Raw genomic sequence first — 18,056 nt, forward strand, 5'->3', positions numbered from 1 at the left:
TGCCTACAATGGCCCGTAAAGCTAAAAGAAAATACAGAAACAGAGGGGGTGTGCAATATGCGCATATCTTGAGTTGGCTGTAATTCTTAAATGGGTACTTTCATCATTTCAATTTAGAAATCCGATACAAACAGTAGAGCAATCTCTTGGCTGCTATGCATGGAAATCAGCTGCCTATTTCTGTCCCAGGATCGCCTTCATCCTAGTGCTCTGCTCACTAAGGGATACTTGGGATCAGCTGTGATTTCAGGAGATTGCTTGCTCTGAATTCCCGAACATTTCGAGCACAGAGCACGTTTAAAGTCCTATTATGCTTGGATACTCTTGGGTTTCAGCACTCTGTACATGACTAAACAAACTATTACTGTGTTGACATTCTGTAGTACATGTTTTAATGCCTCAAGCGGATGACTTTACATGGCTCACTCATATGATCCTCAGTTGTCATGGATACTTAAATGGGTAACTGGACCAAATAAAATCATCTCAACAAACAAATATAACGACAGGAGTAAGGCATGGTGTTGAATAAACATGGCAATTAGCTACTGTGTAGCTGTAAAAGATAGGCACATATTTATAAAACAAACACTAACAAATAATACAATCATATCTCCTTTTCTGGGTCCTTTTAAAAACATGTTGTGGCAACTGGGACAGTCATTTTATAGTACAAACTATAAACTACATTCTTAACATTTTTGTTGAGTAACATTTTTGCAGACGCTGAAAGATTTCTAACAGAATTACATAAGCAGATATAATAGCAACGGGGACCAATCGAACTAAGAAAATACTGGATGGAAAACCCCTGGTAAGAATCTCAGAATTTGGGCTCTATTCCATTTTTTCAGAACTGGTAATTTCCATGCATGAAGAAAGTAGGAATTGTGGGACGCAATTTCCACCAATGTACTTGGAGCATACCAATTCCTAGCCAAAAGATGCTTCAACAGTCGATGTGTCAGAGATGGTGATCAAACAAATTAATTGTTCAGTAAAAATGATACATCATTATGGTCACTGTGTTGAGCCAGAACATGAACATGAAACAGAAAAACAAATGCCCTGTGATCACGACCATAAACCAGCAAAAGCGTGCTTACTGTATATAATTAAGCCACAAAAGACTGAAATGTTACACAAACACGGACACATGCAAGTGTTCTTGTTTCACTCGAACACGAAGGCTCAGCCCTCTTGCCACACAACCAATTGCAAGAAATATCTTGCAGACCATTCCACTCTGTCCATAGGTGGCCCCTTCCAATTGTTACCATCCTTTCGACTTGCTAACCATTTGTGATTTGGTGCACCAACATAAACACAATGCTATTGCCCAAGCCATATAGTACGTTTTGCATTGTGTGCAGTTAGAGCAGGCTAGTTGCGAGTGGACACATGGCATTCTCAGTATGCTAAGAGTGTGCATTAAATGCAGCTCTGTTCACATCGTCAGGATATAACAGGGGTCTGCATCCTGCAGCTCTCCAGATGATTAGTCAAAGACTGTATGGTGCCTCATCATTGACTATCTGGCTAGATCTGATGGAAGTTGTAGTGCAAAACATCTGGAGAGCCAAAGTTGGCAGAACTCTTGACTATGCCAATAGTATGTGCAAAAGCACCACAAAACTTGTGCACAAAACAGGTCACAAACCTCAAGCCTCACACACTCATCTTCTATTCTGCTGTTTTAGCAGCAAGGATATTATTCACGCATGTTAAAAGACCACCATGACATCAAAATAGCATTAATGTGGCAGACCAAAAGAGTGACTGCTAACATACTACCTACTTTCACGTCCATACACAAAGGTCTGATACGGGACACTGCATCTTCCAATGGCAGCAATAGACCGTTTTTTATCTTTCAGTCACCTATGACTAAACCTGTCTGACCCGTATAAAGTAATGGCGTGGGCAAAATACAGAAAGGATGCTGCTAAATATGTCCAGGCTGGACAAACGAGAACACCAAACAACTTATTAAGCTCTTCGGTGTCCTTAGGCAGTAGGTATTCACACAGTCCGACAAAAAGTGGTCTTATTTTGCCACATGGTGTACACACATACACATTGGGAAGGAGCATCTTTATAACCCCCCTACCCTCACGAAATTCTGGGGATGCAGATAATTATTTTAAGCTAACCACGTTGGGGGAGTTGTGGAAGCAATTGAGCTAGTTAAGGTATGCATACGAAGAAATCAAAGTGTTCACACTGACAGCGCTACCATCCCTTTTTTTATTCACATAAAACTATCAATTGTCCCCAAAGTTCTACAACGGGCAAATGCCTAAAACAATAAAATGTGTCTCATATGATATTGACATGGCATAAAAGTGACTGCACATACAAGCATGGACTATGGCGCTTCGAAGAAGAGTTTCAACAAGGCAACGGGCCTCAGTGCTCATGAACAGCTTTTAAGAGGAACAGAATGCAAGAACAAACCTGCGCCTCATGCTTTGTGCACGTTCAGCCAGCAATTTGCCTGAAGCACATTTTTCCTATAATGTACTGAATTTTAACTGCTTACATTTCTGAATGACAGAACAAAAAAGTTTATTTCGGATGAATATCAAGTTTTTGCTAGCAAAAATAAATATCTTTAGGTACAATAAGGTTTGTTTTATAATCGCTCGTTTGTCATTTTCATGAGATAACATGCATATTTGTAGGTTTCGTGTATAGAGCTTCCATTTAAATTTAGGAATGAAGATGAGTTTCTGGTCCCCACTTGTTGAGTTTACGAATGCAATGTAAGATTTCAGATTTTAAAAGTTATTGGAATAAAAATAAAAGGCGAACATCCTTTAAAATGTGCATATCGGAAATCCTAGGATCGTTTGCATGGCAGCGTCTTCAATAGTTTACTTTATGAATTTCAGTCCTCTGGCTCGTACCTAAAACAAAGCAGAGATGAATTACTTACACAAAGTAGGAAATATAATCGCATTTTAATTATTAACGTGCTCATTTTCTGCAGCCCAAGAACTGATTTGCTAAAACAAAAGTAAGCCTCAGGATAGTTTTAAACTAACATTTACAATCTTTACGAGTGAAGGAAGCCTAAACTCAGTCGGTTTAAGTGCTAAACACCCAGAAACTGCTCTTCAGACATTTTCTGTGCTCTATTCATTACAGAAATGATAGTGCTCAGGAACTTCTTATCTATAGATTTCAACTCTTCAGATGCCTACAATACACAATAGTTTACCTTTTCTCACAAGGGGATCTTACTTCTGAATGATGTATCGGGCAGAGCATGTAAATGGTGATAAGGAACAATTTATTTACCTGTAACTATTGTTCTCCAGCATGGGTCTGGTATGGATTCACACACTCATGAATTTTCCCCGTCGTCAGGCTGGGAATCCTCGATAAAAAGAAAAACAGTTTCACTTTCACTTACAAACTGTATTTCTCCTCTAAACCAATCACTGTCCCCTGGGTCATACTGCCCCCATCCAATGACAGCCCTCTCCCTAAGCCCCTCCTGTGGCAGCCATCTTCATATTTGGTAAACACAAAGTGGCAGTATGACCAAGGGGACAGAGGGGGGGGTTTGCATGTGAATCCATGCCAGACCCATGCTAGAGAACAATAGTTACAGTTAAGTAACTTGTTCCTTCTCCAGCATGGGGTCTGGCATGGATTCACATGGTCATGAATACGAATAAAGAACAGTACAACATTACACAACCACGGGAGGTGGCAAGGCTCAACAAAAGCAATCAACTCTTACCTCTATAACATACTCACTTCAAGCGAACAGGTTGCGTAGCACTCCTTGGCCGAGACTGCACTCCTCCCTGGAATCCCTGTTAATGCAGTAAAACTTTGTGAAGGTGTGCGTGGACCTCCACGTAGCAGCCCCAAAGATGTCCAGCAGGCGCACAACAGCTAGGAATGCCATCGTCGCAGCAATCACTCTGGTGGAGTCGGCTCTCGGACAGCCGGGCAGGGGTCAGTTCGCCAACCGAGTGCAGTGGTTGGTTCGCTAACCGAGGGCAGTGCATGATGCAGCCGGTGAGCCACCTTGAGATGGAAGACTTGGACAAGGCCTTCCCATGGTACACAGGACCAAAGTTCACGAACAGCTGTGAAGTCTTCTGAATGCTCTTAGCACATGCCATGTAGAACTTCAGGGCATGAGCAACTGCCAGCGAGTGCAAAGCCCTCTCAGCCGGTGACAAAAGTTTTGGGAAAAAAAACAGCAAAGGCTCGGTGAGGTGGAATTCAGATGGAACATTGAAATAGGGGTGTGTCCACAGCACCACCTTCGATTTGTGGAAAGTCAGGTATGGCTGTTTTCAGGATAGGGCCTGTATCTCACCCACCCTCCTGGCAGAGATGATGGCCACAAGGAAATCAGTTTTCCACAAGAGGAACTCGAGAGGGGCCTGATGCATCAGCTGAAAGGGGGCCCCCATGAGCTTCGTCATAACCATGTGGAGTTCCCTCACTGGGGCAGGAACCTTCACCGACGGGAAAGAACAAAAAATCCTTCGAGGAATTCCTCCACAAGTCGATGAGACCAAAGTGAAGACCTTCCTGGAGACCTGGTGTAGCGGGAGAGAGCCGCAAGATGTACCTTGAACGAGGCGTGCACCGGTTTGGCCAAGGATAGCACATATGGAAGAATCTGCGTGGCTGTGGCCCGCAGAGGGGTAATCTTCTGCGACCGGCACCATAGCGAAACGCTTCCACTTGTCACCGTAGCACTTCAAAGTTGACAACGCCCTGGCCTTGGTGAGGACCTCCCTGCAGTCCGCAGGCAACTCATATCCACCAAACTCTAGGGCTACAGTAGCCAAGCACTCAGGTTGAGTGATCCTGGGTCATGATGCAAGACCGCTCCCCTTTCTGTGGCGAGAAGATCCTGGAACGCAGGTAGCTTGATCGGAGGCAACGCAGACAGGCTGAGAAGATCAGGATACCAAATCTGCCTCGGCCACGCCGGGGCGATGAGTATCATCCTGCACCGACACTGTCTGAGTGTATTAATGACTCATAGCAGGAGAGGCAATGGAGGAAACGCATAAAGAAACATCCCTTCCCACAGGATGGAGAACGCGTCTCCCAGGCTCCTCGGCTGGTGGAATCTACTGGCAAACTTCTGACATTTGGCGTTAACCGAAATCGCAAACAGATCGTTCTGGTGCCTGCCCCACTTCGCAAAGATGTGGTCACCCTGGTCCTGCCGAAGTTTCCACTCGTGACAGGAGTGCAATTTCCTGCTGAGGTAATCCGCGATGGTGTTCTTGACTCCCACCAGATAATAAGGGACAAGGAACATTTCTTGACCGATAGCCCAGTGTCATAATTCCTGCACTTCCATGGAGAGCGCCGGGGATCGAGTGCCCCCTTGTTTCCTGATGTAGAACATTGTGGTGCTGTTGTCCATGAAGATCCTCACCACCTTGCCCTTCAGAGGCGGAAGGAATGACATGAGGGCCCAAAACACTGCCCATAGCTTCAGTATGTTGATCTGGAGATCCTTCTCTTCTGGTAGCCACAGGCCTCTGGTGTGCCGATGTCTGGTGTGGGCTCCCCAGCATTCCAGGGAAGCGTTTGTCGTGAAAGTTTCCTGGAACAGAGTGTTCTGAAACCCTGTTCCCCGGGCGATGTTGGAGCAGATGTCACACCACCTATCTTAACTCGTCGTCCAGAGTGACCTTGTCTGCAAAGTTTCCAGACACTTGTACCCAGCGAGCATCCAGGAACTCCTGAAGAGGTTGCATCTGTAACCTGCAAACCGGATGAGGTAGATGCAGAACAATATCGCGCCGAGCAACAACTTGATAGTCCGCACCGTGGCCGTCTTCATCAGCAGTCACTGCACCTTCCCCTGAATTGCTGCTACCCTCTCCTCCGAGGGTGATGCTAGGCAGGACACTGTATTGAGTCTGGCCCACAGAAACTGCGCATTCTGCAATGGTGTCAAGCAGGAGTTTGGCTAATTGATGGAGAATCCCGGAACAGTCAGCAGCTTGACGGCCGCCTCTGTGTGTCAAACGGCCAACTCTTGCGAGCGGGCCCAGATCAGCCAGTCGTCGAGGTACGGGTATACGGGAAGCCCCAGTAGACGCAGATGGGTTGCCACCAGTGCTAGTCACTTCATGAACACTCTGGGGGCTGACTTCAAGCCGAAGGGTAGGGTCTTGAACTGGTAGTGCTGTCCCTCAACTACAATGTGTAGAAACCTCTGGTGTTTACTGTGAATGGGGATGTGGAAGTAGAAGTCCTCCAGGTCCAGTGAAATCAAGAAATCCCCTCTTTCCAGTTGGCCGAGCATGTGCTGCAACATGACCATCCTAAATTTCTGAGACTAGAGGTACTTGTTCAGACGTTGCAGGTCTAGAATGGGCCTCCAGCCCCGTCTTCTTTCTTACCAAGAAGTATCTGGAATGAGTCCGGTGCCCCGGAATCGCTGGGAAACTAGCTCTATTGCCCCTTTTTGTATCAAAGCTTGTATTTCCTCCAAGAGCTGAGGGATGTGCTGCTCCAGACAGGCCACCGGAGAGATCCACGGACACCTGTGCTGAAATTCCAGGGTATGTCCTTGAGCGAGAGTGTCCAGTACCCATCTGTCAGTGGTGATCTTTTCCAACACGCTGACTAACCTCTTCAGCCGGCTTCCCACCAGGGTGCACGGGCGGGGGCCCAATGTCTTGGCCCGTTCAGGCTTGTTTTGGTGCCGGGCCCTGCACTGCTGGCGACAGCGATGCTGTCCCCCCCCTAACCCCTCCTTAGGCCTGCAAACGGCCTCTGTGGGCTTCCTGGGTCATGAATCTGAAAGGCTGATGGTACAAGGAGAAGAAACCTTTCGAAGACCTGTTCGACTTTCCTCTGGAGGAGCGAAAGGAAGAGCGGTGCTGCTGGAGGGTGCCTAGGGCATGAGCCATCTCCGTATCTGCCTCGATGGCCTGCAGGGACTCGTCAACGACCTTCCCGAAAAGGTTACCTCAATTGAAAGGGATGTCCAGTACCTTAGTTTGGACCTCCTGGCAGAAATTTGTGGCCGTCATCCAGCCTTGGTGACAAAGGCAGACACCATTCCCCATCTGCCAGAACCCTGCGTCTGCAACATCCAGCGCCACTGACGCCACTCTTGGAAGAGGGAGATCGCCTCCATCCTCTTGTCATCAGGGAGGAACTCCAGAATCGGACCCAGGTGGTACCACAGCTCCCCGTCGTACCTGGCTAGGATCACCAGTGCGTTGGCTGCCTTGATGGTGGACGCTGCAGTGTAAATCACTTTCCTCCCCATGGCATCCATCTTCTTAACCTCACTGTCTGGAGGGACTGAATACAATCACTGTTTCCTCGCGGCCGCCAAAACCACTGAATCCAGCAATGGTTGCGACCTCAGGCACTTGGGTGCAGATTCTGGTACTCGGTACTACTTCTACCGCTGAGCTGGAGCCGTGCAAGCTTTCTTCAAGAGGGCCAGGCCCTCCTCCCACACGTCAGAGGATGGACACCGCCATGATTGTCTTCCTCTTGGCTTTGCACCTCTGGTACAGGAAACCCTCCTTCCTGGTTTCTTCGGGCACAATCTGGAACAGCTCGGAGGCTCTGGCAATCAAGTAATGGAATGACCCCACCTCATCCGGTGGGGATACCAAGGACTGTGGGGACTTGCTGCCCGCTCCAAGGTTATCGTCGTTGTCCGTTGTGGCAGTATCCGTCCCTGTGTCTGGGTCTGCTGGGGGAGATGGGGCCCAACGCGGCTCTGCAGGCTAAAATGGGGGCATTGGATGGTGCTTCCTTTTCTTCGTCTGGGGTTGGTTGTGGGACTGGGGGACCGTTGGAACAGGTTCTTGTGGCATACTGTTCTGGATCTCTGACACCAAGGTGTGGAGGGTTGATAGGATGTCTAGAGACACATCCCCTCGGCAGAAGTGGCGTGATTGGAACACTAGGCTTTGCGCCGTATTCGCCGTCACAGTCGTCCTCTTCCATGTCCTGATGGACCGTGTATAGGGACTCAAGTCCTCATTGTACGTGGATGAAATTCCCATGGCGTGGGTCACGACCTGGTACTGATCATGGGCATCTTTGCCCCCCCTTTTTTTCCCACTCTGAGGGGCTGGAACCGGGTTCTGAGGCGGTGTCCCCTTCTTTGGCATGCCGGCAGACCTTGTCAAAGTCACCACGACGGACTTGCGCCTCAGAGGGAGGGATACCTTCAGCGTGTGGGGACTACCTTCTTAGGGTCAGCCCCTTTAGCTTTCAAGAGAGCAGCCGCCACCAGCTCTGGGCCTTCTTGGGCAGCTCGGCCTTCTCCTCCGTCTGGCTTCTCCCGCAACTTAGCCAGGTGGATAACTTTCTCTATCGAGGAGGAGCTCGATTGCCGGCTGGCAATGGAGGCGGAAGTTGATGTCGATCGCGCCCTGTCTGCCCAGGGACCAGCTTCTGCAGCGACTGCAGTGGACCCGGACTTGGACTCATCTTGGGCCCCCACGGATGAGGCGCCCTCACAGGACTTAGAAGACCGCTCCTCTGACCAACCGGACTAGGGTGAGGCATGCCCTGCTCGGGGCAGGGGCCTTGGCGTTCAGCCACACCGCCAGTCTACTGTGCCTGTCCTTGGTCGTCTTCTTGGAGTAACCGCGGCATATCTCGTAATCTCCTTCCTTGTGATCCAGATGAAGGCAGGAGAGGTATCGCAGGTGCATGTCCTCCACAAATACATTTTGATGCCCCACTTAGTGCAGGACTTGGAGGGACCTTTCTTCTCCTCCTCCGTCATGGTCGGTGGGAGAAAAGTAGGCCCGATGGCCTTCTCAAAATGTAGACTATGTTCACCCTTGAGGGGTGCTGAACTTCACCGACAATGGATCCCCGCTGTGGGCAGATGGAGAGAAGAGCACACAGGCTCTTTTGGAGCAAAAACAGAACCTTTCTCCATGAAAAACACAAAAATACAGAAGTAGCCCACAGAGCAAAGTCGATGACACCCAAAAGTGAAGCATGCAGTAAAAATCTGAAGATGCTGCCAGTGGAGGGGCATAGGGAGAGGGCAGTCATTGGATGGGGACAGTATGACCCAGAGGACAGGGATTGGTGTAGAGGAGAAGAACAAGTTACTTCTTACTTGTTAACGTTCTTTCGATGGGATGTTCCTCCGACGTATTCCTTATCTTAGATAATTAGTCTCCAGCTTGCTGGCCTCGGAAATGTTTTCTCTGTAGAGGGCGCTGCGCGTCGACGTCCGCCGAGTTGGTGTCCCTCGACAGACACCGTATCGGCGCCGACTTCACCATGCCCATAAATAGCCACGCGCAGCATCCGTTGCTCAGCTACGTTTTGTAGCATCAGATAAGTCTTGCATGAATTGGCTATTGACCTTGAAGGAGCGTGAGCTGCAACCACAAGGGAAGTATTACTGCGGGGATGGATGGGAGGGGCGATAAGGAATACGTCGGAGGAACATCCCATCGAAAGAATGTTACCAGGTAAGAAGTAACTTGTTCTTCGAAGGGATTGTGTCCTCCGACGTATTCCTTATCTTAGATAGACTCCCATAGCAGTGGTATGTAATTGGAGGTGGGAGTAAGAATGTTATGTATCCCTTTTAGGAATGAACCGAATGTAATACGGCTTTGCCAAATCTTGTCTCTTGACTAGCGGAGGAATCCAGGTTGTAAATTCTTGTGAATGTATGTGCGGACGAGCATGTGGCAGCTGCACATATGTCTCGGACCGGTACCCCTCTTTGGAGGGCTGAAGAGGCTGCGATACCCCTGGTTGAATAAGCCCTAAGATTTTGAGGGGGCTCTTTCCCTGCCAGTTTGTAACATTCCAGAATGGCCAAAATAATCCACCTGGAAATGGTCTGTTTTGTTATGGGTAGTCCCAACTTGTGACCCGAGTAGCCTACAAACAGTTGGTCTGCTTGCCTAATCCTAGCAAGTCTGCTGATGTAAAAGCTTAGAGCTCGCCTCGGATCCAGCCTATGTAGCCTTTATTCCTCTTTCCCCGGATGGGGAAGAGGGTAGAAAGAGGTAAGGCAATTTTCTGAGTGATGTGAAATTCAGAAACCACCTTTGGGAGGAAATTAGGCTTCACCTGTAAGACAACTTTGTCCTCATGGAAAATTGTATGGGGGGGGTTACAAGATAGAGCTTGTAATTCGCTCACCCTCCTAGCAGATGTGCGTGCTACTAATAGGACAGTTTTAAGGGTGAGAAATCTCAGCGAACAAGAGTGGAGTGGTTCGAAGGGAGTACCCATTAGGACATTTAAGACTAAATTTAAGTCCCATAAGGGAACTTGGAATGGTCTTGGAGGATAGACATTAGTTAATCCCTTGAGAAATTGTATTACTAAGGGTAGTTTGAAATACGATGGTTCCTCCGCAGTGCGCTTGAAGATTGATAGCGCCGCAAGATAGCCTTTTACAGTGCCAACTTGAAGGCCTGAGTTTGCCAAGTAGAGTAGAAACGATAACACCGTTGCTGTACCGCATGAAAAAGGGTCGATATTCTCCTCTCTACACCAGCTGCAAAATTTGTTCCAACCGCAGCGGTATAAAGACTTTGTTGCTGGCCTTCTGGCCGAAAGCAACACCTCCATGATGTCATCAGGGAGGTCCAAATCCTTGTACCTCAACCTTTCAGGAGCCAAGCGTGAAGGTTGAGGGTTTTTATGTCTGGATGGAGAACCTGACCTCCCTTCTGCGAGAGAAGATTCTCTTTGAGTGGAAGACGAATTGGAGGGCAGATGGACATATCAATAAGGTCCGGGTACCACGTTCTCCTGGCCCAGTCCGGGGCAATTAGGATCATGGTTTTCCGGAATCTTCTCAACCTCCTGATCATTTGAGGAATAACAGGGACTGGTGGAAACGCGTAAAGGCGTGGAAACTCCCAGTCCACTATGAACGCGTCCCCTACAGCACCTCTCAGGGGAAATTCCCGAGAACAGAACAGATCGCACTTCCTGTTGGTACTGGTGGTGAACAGATCCAACCGAGGGGTTCCCCAAAGGGCGAAGATCTCTTGAAGGACTTCCTGAGCTAGCTCCCGCTCGTGGGAGACTGTGCTCTGCCTGCTCAGAGCGTCCGATGTTAAGTTCTTCTCTCCGGCTAGGTGAACTGCCGATAGAGAGATTCCTTCCTGAATTGGCCAAAACCAGAGCTGCATTGCCTCTCTGGACAGTGGTAGTGACCCTACGCCTCCTCTTTTGTTGAGGTAGTGCATGGCCACTGTGTTGTCCGTCATTATCAGGACATTTCTGTAACGCTCACCTGACTCCCACGGAGGCGCTGGCCTGGTTCGCGCTGCTGTGACCTCTTCTAAGGTGATGCGCAGGGTTCGGAAGACGACTGGACCGGGCCCCCAAATCTGGCTTGTCTGGCTCGCAGAAGTATCCTTCTGTAGGCGAAAATAGGGGATTAACTGTCTGCGGGGTAATGCAATCAGCCTCCCACTTTCCCCTCTCACCCTCCTCGAAACCCTCTGCGATTCCTCGTAGCGTCTCACCTTAGGGTCTGGAAGGACGCGCTCTCCATCCTGCTTCTGATGCAGGGGCGCGTTGGTATCCAGTTACTTCACTGGATTTTCGGATTGGTGAGAACCAAACTTGCTTGGCTTCAGGTAAGTGTTTGATAAGAGGTTCCCCTTGTGGCCATGCATTAATGTACTAATGCTAGTGTCTTTTTCCCCATAGGGGCCGGGGTACGGAATGCCGGGGAACAGGCACCAACCCGAGATGAGAGGTGAAATCCTTGTAGAAATCAGGTAAGTCTTTAATGAGCGTTTTTTTGGTAATGTCTTTTCATTCGCTCATTGACGCTGATGTCTCTTTTTCCCTTTAGGGGCCGGGGTCCGGAAATGCCCGGATGCGGCGCAGACCCGAAATGAAGAGGGAATGAATCAACAGGTAAGTCTTAACATGGAGATTTAGCTTTCCTTATTCCCTTATCTCTCTCACCTTTTGTTCTGGTCTTTTTCTCCCTAGGCGCTGGGGCGTGACTGCGAATCCGGATGATCGCTGCTGAACATGGAGGCGCCCTGTAAAGGTGAGTGGAATGCGGCGCTGCAGCGATCGACGCAATGAGCTTTTAAATAAAAGTCTTCCTTTTCAGGATTGTCGGCGAGATGTCTCCGGGATGCGGATTTAGCAGGTAAGGACTTTTCCTTCTTCTGTTCTCTTCTTCTCTTCCTTTGCAGGTGATCCAGGATGCTGGCAGGCGTGGCAGAAGTCAGGATGCAGGAGCAGACACGGTGAGCGTCCAGCTGCTAGATGCAGAACAACGCGAAGCACGTGTGGCTGTTCGGGTGGGGTTTAAATAGCCTTGGCAGAAGTTCCTGGTATGTATCCTTCCTCCAATCAGGTATGTATCCTTCCCCGACCACGCCCGGATGGTAAATTAGTCCCACAGGTAAAGTAGTTCCTTTCAGGCCTCGAGGAGGCCGGGATCCTGCAGCATGGTCTGCATCAGGTAAGTGCACCCAAGCACTTCCATAATGAGCCTGGCGCCTATGGCGCCAGGACTGATGTCTTTTATGAGCCTGGCGCCATTGGCGCCTATATGGGGTTGCTGGGTCCTTCCTTGGGGACTGGATGTCCGCTTTCGGGGACGCAGGGCTTGAACCGGCTCCCCGGGAGCGGGCATCATGACAATTTCTCCCCTGTACTGATGGCAGGAAAGCTTTCAGCGCTAGTCTGATCGCTCTCAGCTCTAATAGGTTGATGTGTAGTCTGGACTCCGATGGAGACCAACGACCGCTGATGGTCAAGTCGTTGGCATGGGCTCCCCACCCCGTGAGTGAGGCGTCTGTGACTACTGTTATCTCTGGCCATGGTTGCCAAAACAGTTCTCCTTTCAAGATATTCTCTGGATAGGCCCACCATTGAAGATCGTGGGCTACCTTGTCCGGAATCCGAAGGAGATCTGTCATTCTTCCTGAGAACTCTGACCACTGGGTTCTTAGTGCCCACTGGAGAGATTTCATTCTCAGGCGAGCCTCTGGCACAAGGAAGATGCAGGATCCCATGAGGCCTAGCAATCTCAAAAAGTCGAAGGCTGGGAGATGTTGGGCATTTTGAAACTTGTTGACCATCTGCAGAATATCTTGAACCCTCACCTCTGGTGGTGAGGCTTTTCCCAGGGAAGTGTCCAGGACCACTCCAATGAACTGGAGTCTCTGTGATGGTATCATCTGCGACTTCTTTAAATTGAGGGAGAAGCCCAGTTTGTGAAGGAAGTGGCAGACATAATCTAGCTGAATCTGAGCTTGTTCTGGAGATACAGCTCTGATCAGCCAATCGTCCAGGTAGGGGTAGATGTGAATCCCTTCCCTCCTTAGACTTGCAGCCACTACGGACATTAGCTTGGTGAAGACCCTCAGGGCCAAGGTCAGCCCAAATGGCAGAACTCTAAATTGATAATGAGAGCCGCCAATTGCGAACCTCAGGTATTTCCTGTGTTTGAGATGGATTGGCACATGGAAATAAGCATCCTGGAGGTCCGGAGATACCAGCCAGTCCTGGAGCTGGAGGGCCTGAAGGATCTGAGAGAGAGTTACCATCTTGAACTTGTCCTTCCTGAGGAACTTGTTCAATTCTCGTAAGTCCAAGATAGGTCTCTGTCCTCCATCTTTCTTCGGTATGAGAAAGTAGGGGGGGGTGGGGAGTACCAGCCCTTGTTCCTCTCCGCTACAGGTACCGGTTCTATGGCACCTTTCTCTAGCAGGTCTACAATTTCCTGCAAAAGGAGTGGATCTGGAAGTTTTAGAGAGCTGTTCCCCGGTGGATGACTCTGAGGGATGCGTAGAAAGGGTAGGCAGTAACCATGGGCTACTGTCTCCAATGCCCAAGCATCTGACGTAATAGCCTGCCATTCCGTCAGATGGTGAGTTAACCTGCCCCCTACAGGTGTTTTGTGTGGAAAGACCTCAGATTGGTTTGGGGGCGGCTGATGCAGATGCCGAGGGTAAAGAGGCACCTGCCGCTGCTGCGGCCTTAGTACTTTTGACCTGTCCACCTCGGGTGGATTTCCTTTGGCCTCTTTGAGCCGGCTGTCCTCTGCCTCTCCCGAATGCGGAGTAGTAGAGAAAGGACTTTCCTCTCCAAGAGGTTCCTGAGGGGCGAAAAGGAGTTTGGCGGATTGCAGCTCCTAAAGATTTTGCTACTGCTTTAGATGTTTACAACCTTTACAGACTGTCATCAGCCTTTTTTACCGAATAAAGAAGAGCAGTCAAAGGGTATATTCAAAAGTCTGGACTGTACATCTGGAGCAAAGCCAGACTTTCGTAACCACGCATGCCTGCGGATTGTAGTACTTGCCGCCATGGCCCTGCTGATACTGTCAGCGGAATCAATGCCAGTTTGAAGAGATCGTACATGGCATCTTTGCCATCTTTAATGATGTTAAGAAAGGCTTCCCTTTCTTCTCCTTCCGGTATGCAGTCAGCCGCTGATTAAGCACACTCCCACAGTGTGTGACTGAACCTGGCGAGCGTACAAGTGGCGTTGATGGATTTCAACGCCATACTACAAGCAGAAAATACTTTTTTTGCCATAGAATCGTACCTTTTGTCACCCCTGTCCTGTGGAACAGTAGGATAAGTGGATCTGCTGCTTGATGAAGTTGCCGCTTGAACCACCAGGCTCTCTGGAGTCGTGTGTTTTGATAAATATTCAGGGTCAGCCGCAGCTACCCTACACTTGGCTGACAATTTTTTATTGACTGCAGGGATAACCTCAGGAGTTTCCCAATTTGATTAAATGTTCCTTTGTAAAGCTGTATGGAAAGGAACCACAGGATCCTCCTGTGGACCTTTATCTAGTATGTCTGTAAGGTCATCCTGTTGAAAAACAGGTGAAGGCGCAGACCAACCCATGAATTCAATAATTCTTGCCATCAGGGTTCTATAGGGGTTTCAGCATGTTCCCCTGGGTCTGGTTTGGCAAATTCCACTTCTGGGGAAGTGTCCAACCCACCTGCCACATGTAAGGATTCCTGTAGGTCTTTCAACCTTCTTTCCTCCGAGGTCAAAATCTCTGAAACAGGTGGTGTGGTCCTCTGCAGCCCGAAGGGTCTTTCTTGATCAGAATCCTCCCCTTCTTCATAGACTGAAGATAAGCTTCTGGGGTACTCTGACCTCGGAAATGGTGTAAAACCCATTTCTAAAGCAGAAGGAGCCAAACTTGTCATTATTGGTCGGGGAAAAGTCGATGTCGTCGACGTGAAAGGCTTCGAAGGTGCCGAGAAAGGCGTCGAGAAAACTGGAAGAGGCCTCGAGGAACTCGAGAGGATCGGGATCCTGTTAGAGGATGTTGACGACGTTCTCAGAGTCGTGCTGGAGGTCCTGGGTATAATCGTTGGCTGTGAAGTAGCCGTGGTTTTTTCTTTCATCGGCGTCGATGTCGGCGTCGATTCGATCGACCGATGCGTCGAAGAACCCTTCGATAACGGCGTCGATGGCGCCGATCTATGAGTCGAAGGGACTTTCGACGATTGCGTCGAAGATGGTGCCTTGCTACCCGATGGCCCGTGGCGCTCTCGGTTGGACTCTTTCGCCGGGTGCAACGACTCACGGCTTTTTGATTTTTTGGGTCTTTCACCCAGGGTATCACCCTCAGCTGTCTTCGAGGGGGTCGAGGCCGCTTTCTCGAAGACGCTCCGCATCTTTTTCCTGAATTCCTCCCACTCAGCCTGAGAGCTGTGTTTTGTGGGGCAGGAAACCCTTTCAGGGGAAACAGAAGATGACGAGGAAGTGGATCTTCGACGTCTTTTTTGAGTGTCTAGATCTCGACGAGTGGTGGGAGCTACTTCGAGACCTAGAATGGGAATGCTTTCGAAGGCGAGGATACGAATGCCTCGGCCGAAGAAACTTTCAAGGAGGTTTTAACTGACTTACCTCTCTCGAGCTTCCCCTTGCGCTCCTTCAAGGCTTTCGCCGTCATGGACATGCAGTCCTCTTCCTCCGAACAATGGTGCTCGACTCCCAAGCACCACAAACAGATCCTGTGAGGATCCGTTAGCGACATTTTCTTTCAGCAGTCTCGACATTTTTTGAAGCCGGACCTCGGAGTCGTCAGTTCGGATGAGGAAGCCATTGAGTACGAGTTGGTTTTCTCGAGGAATAATAAGAGGTTTATCTGACTGAACTGAGCAACGATAATCCAAGGCCCCACGAAGCGCAGAAAAACGGAACTGAGCAACGGACGCCGCATGTGGCTATTTATGGGCATGGTGATGTCGGCGCTGATACGGTGGCTGTCGAGGGACACCAACTCGGCGGACGTCGACACGCAGCGCCCTCTACAGAGAAAACATTTCCGAGGCCAGCAAGCTGGAGACAAATTATCTAAGATAAGGAATATGTCGGATGTCACAATCCCTTCGAAATACAGTTTTTAAGTGAAACTTTCTTTTTTCTGAGGACTCCCAGCCTGATGACTGGGAATATTCATGAGCATGTGAATCCATACCAGACCCCATGCTGGAGAAGGTGAGAACTTCTGCAGGGAAGAACTCCTGCTAGGTAAACGTCTAAATAAGGGGTACACAAGAACACCTCCACCAATCACATGATCATCAAGATGGTTTGCACAGCTGTATGGATTCTAAAAGGGAAGAATAAATACTGGTACTGCAACCCCCACACACTGCAAAACAAAGGAGCTGGCTGCAGAGAGAAGCATTCTTGAGTTCCATGGAATAAGGCCAGCTTACAGTCTGAAGGAAGAAACAAATCGGAGCTGAACTAATCATCTTGAATCTTTCTTCGGGGAGGGAAGGAACAAGTTACTTACCTGTAACTGTTGTTCTCCAGCACGGGTCTGGCATGGATTCACATGCTCATGAATATTCCCCGTCAGGCTGGGAATCCTCGGTAAAGAAAAAATCAGTATCAGTTTCGTTTCTGATCTGTCTTTCTTAGTAGTAACCAATCACTGATCTCTGGGTCATACTGCCCCCAGCCAATGACTGCCCTCTCCCTAAGCCCCGCCTCCGGCAGCCATCCTCAGATTTCGTAGCACGCCAAGTGGCAGTATGACCAAGTGAAGAGGGTAGGTGGGAGGGTTCGCATGTGAATCCATGCCAGACCCATGCTGGAGAACAACAGTTACAGGTAAGTAACTTGTTCCTTCTCCAGCATGGGGTCTACAAGAATACATAGCAGTATACACATGCACAATCACAGGAGGTGGCAACAGGCTCAACATTAAGCAATACAACAACTCAACATTAAGCATCCCTTACCTCCTCACCAGGCTCACCTTAAGCGAACAGGTTGCGCAGCACTGCTTGGCCGACCCTGGACTCCTCCCTGGAGTCCCGATCGACGCAGTAGAATCGTGTGAAGGTGTGCGTCGACCTCCACGTAGCAGCCCTGCAGATGTCCAGCAGGGGTACACTAGACAGGAACACCATGGTAGCAGCGATCGCTCTGGTCGAATGGGATCTCGGACGGCCGGGCAGCGGTTGGTTTGACAACCGGTGACAATGCATGATGCAGCCGGAGAGCCATCTGGAAATGGAAGTCTTCGAGAGAGCCTTCCCTTGATTCACAGCCCCAAAGATCATGAATAGCTGTGAAGTCTTCCGAAAACTCTTTGTGCGGTCCACGCAGAACTTCAGCGCTCTAGCTACATCCAGCGAGCGCAAAGTCCTCTCAGCCGGCGTCGAAGGCGATGGGAAGAAAACTGGTAACACCAAGGGCTCGTTGAGGCGGACGTCCGACGGCACCTTGGGCATGAAGGAGGGTGTGTCCTAAGCACTACCCTTGTGTCATGAAAAGTCAAGTATGGAGGCTTGCAAGATAGGGCCTGAATCTCTCCCACTCGTCGTGCAGAGGTGATGGCCACGAGGAACGCTGTCTTCCATGACAGGAACTTCAAGGGCGCCGAGTGCATAGGCTCGAATGGGGCTCCCATGAGCATGGTCAGCACCACATTAAGTTCCCACGCCGGGGCCGGAACCTTCAACGGCGGGAATGAACGGAATAGTCCCTTCATAAATTCCTTTACCAGGCGATGAGACCACAAGGGCGCCCGTCCCGTAGTCCTGGTATATTGGGGCGATG

At 49.5% G+C, this 18,056-nt stretch overlaps 1 protein-coding gene across 3 annotated transcripts in view; it reads right to left on the reverse strand.

Annotated features, from left to right (window-relative positions):
* Positions 1-369: 369 nt before the first annotated feature.
* The window catches only part of LZTFL1 (leucine zipper transcription factor like 1), a 488,680-nt gene continuing 470,993 nt past the window's right edge, over positions 370-18,056 (reverse strand). The window contains exon 10 of one of the 3 annotated variants that reach the window (XM_069613360.1): positions 370-2,909. In XM_069613360.1, coding sequence (XP_069469461.1) covers positions 2,891-2,909 — 19 coding nt within the window. In that variant the 3' untranslated portion in view covers positions 370-2,890. The remainder of the gene's footprint in view (positions 2,910-18,056) is intronic. The other 2 variants (XM_069613358.1, XM_069613359.1) reach the window with 2 other exon arrangements.

Source organism: Ambystoma mexicanum, chromosome 5p, assembly GCF_040938575.1.
Source record: "Ambystoma mexicanum isolate Mex_15411 chromosome 5p, UKY_AmexF1_1, whole genome shotgun sequence".
Taxonomy (NCBI): domain Eukaryota; kingdom Metazoa; phylum Chordata; class Amphibia; order Caudata; family Ambystomatidae; genus Ambystoma; species Ambystoma mexicanum.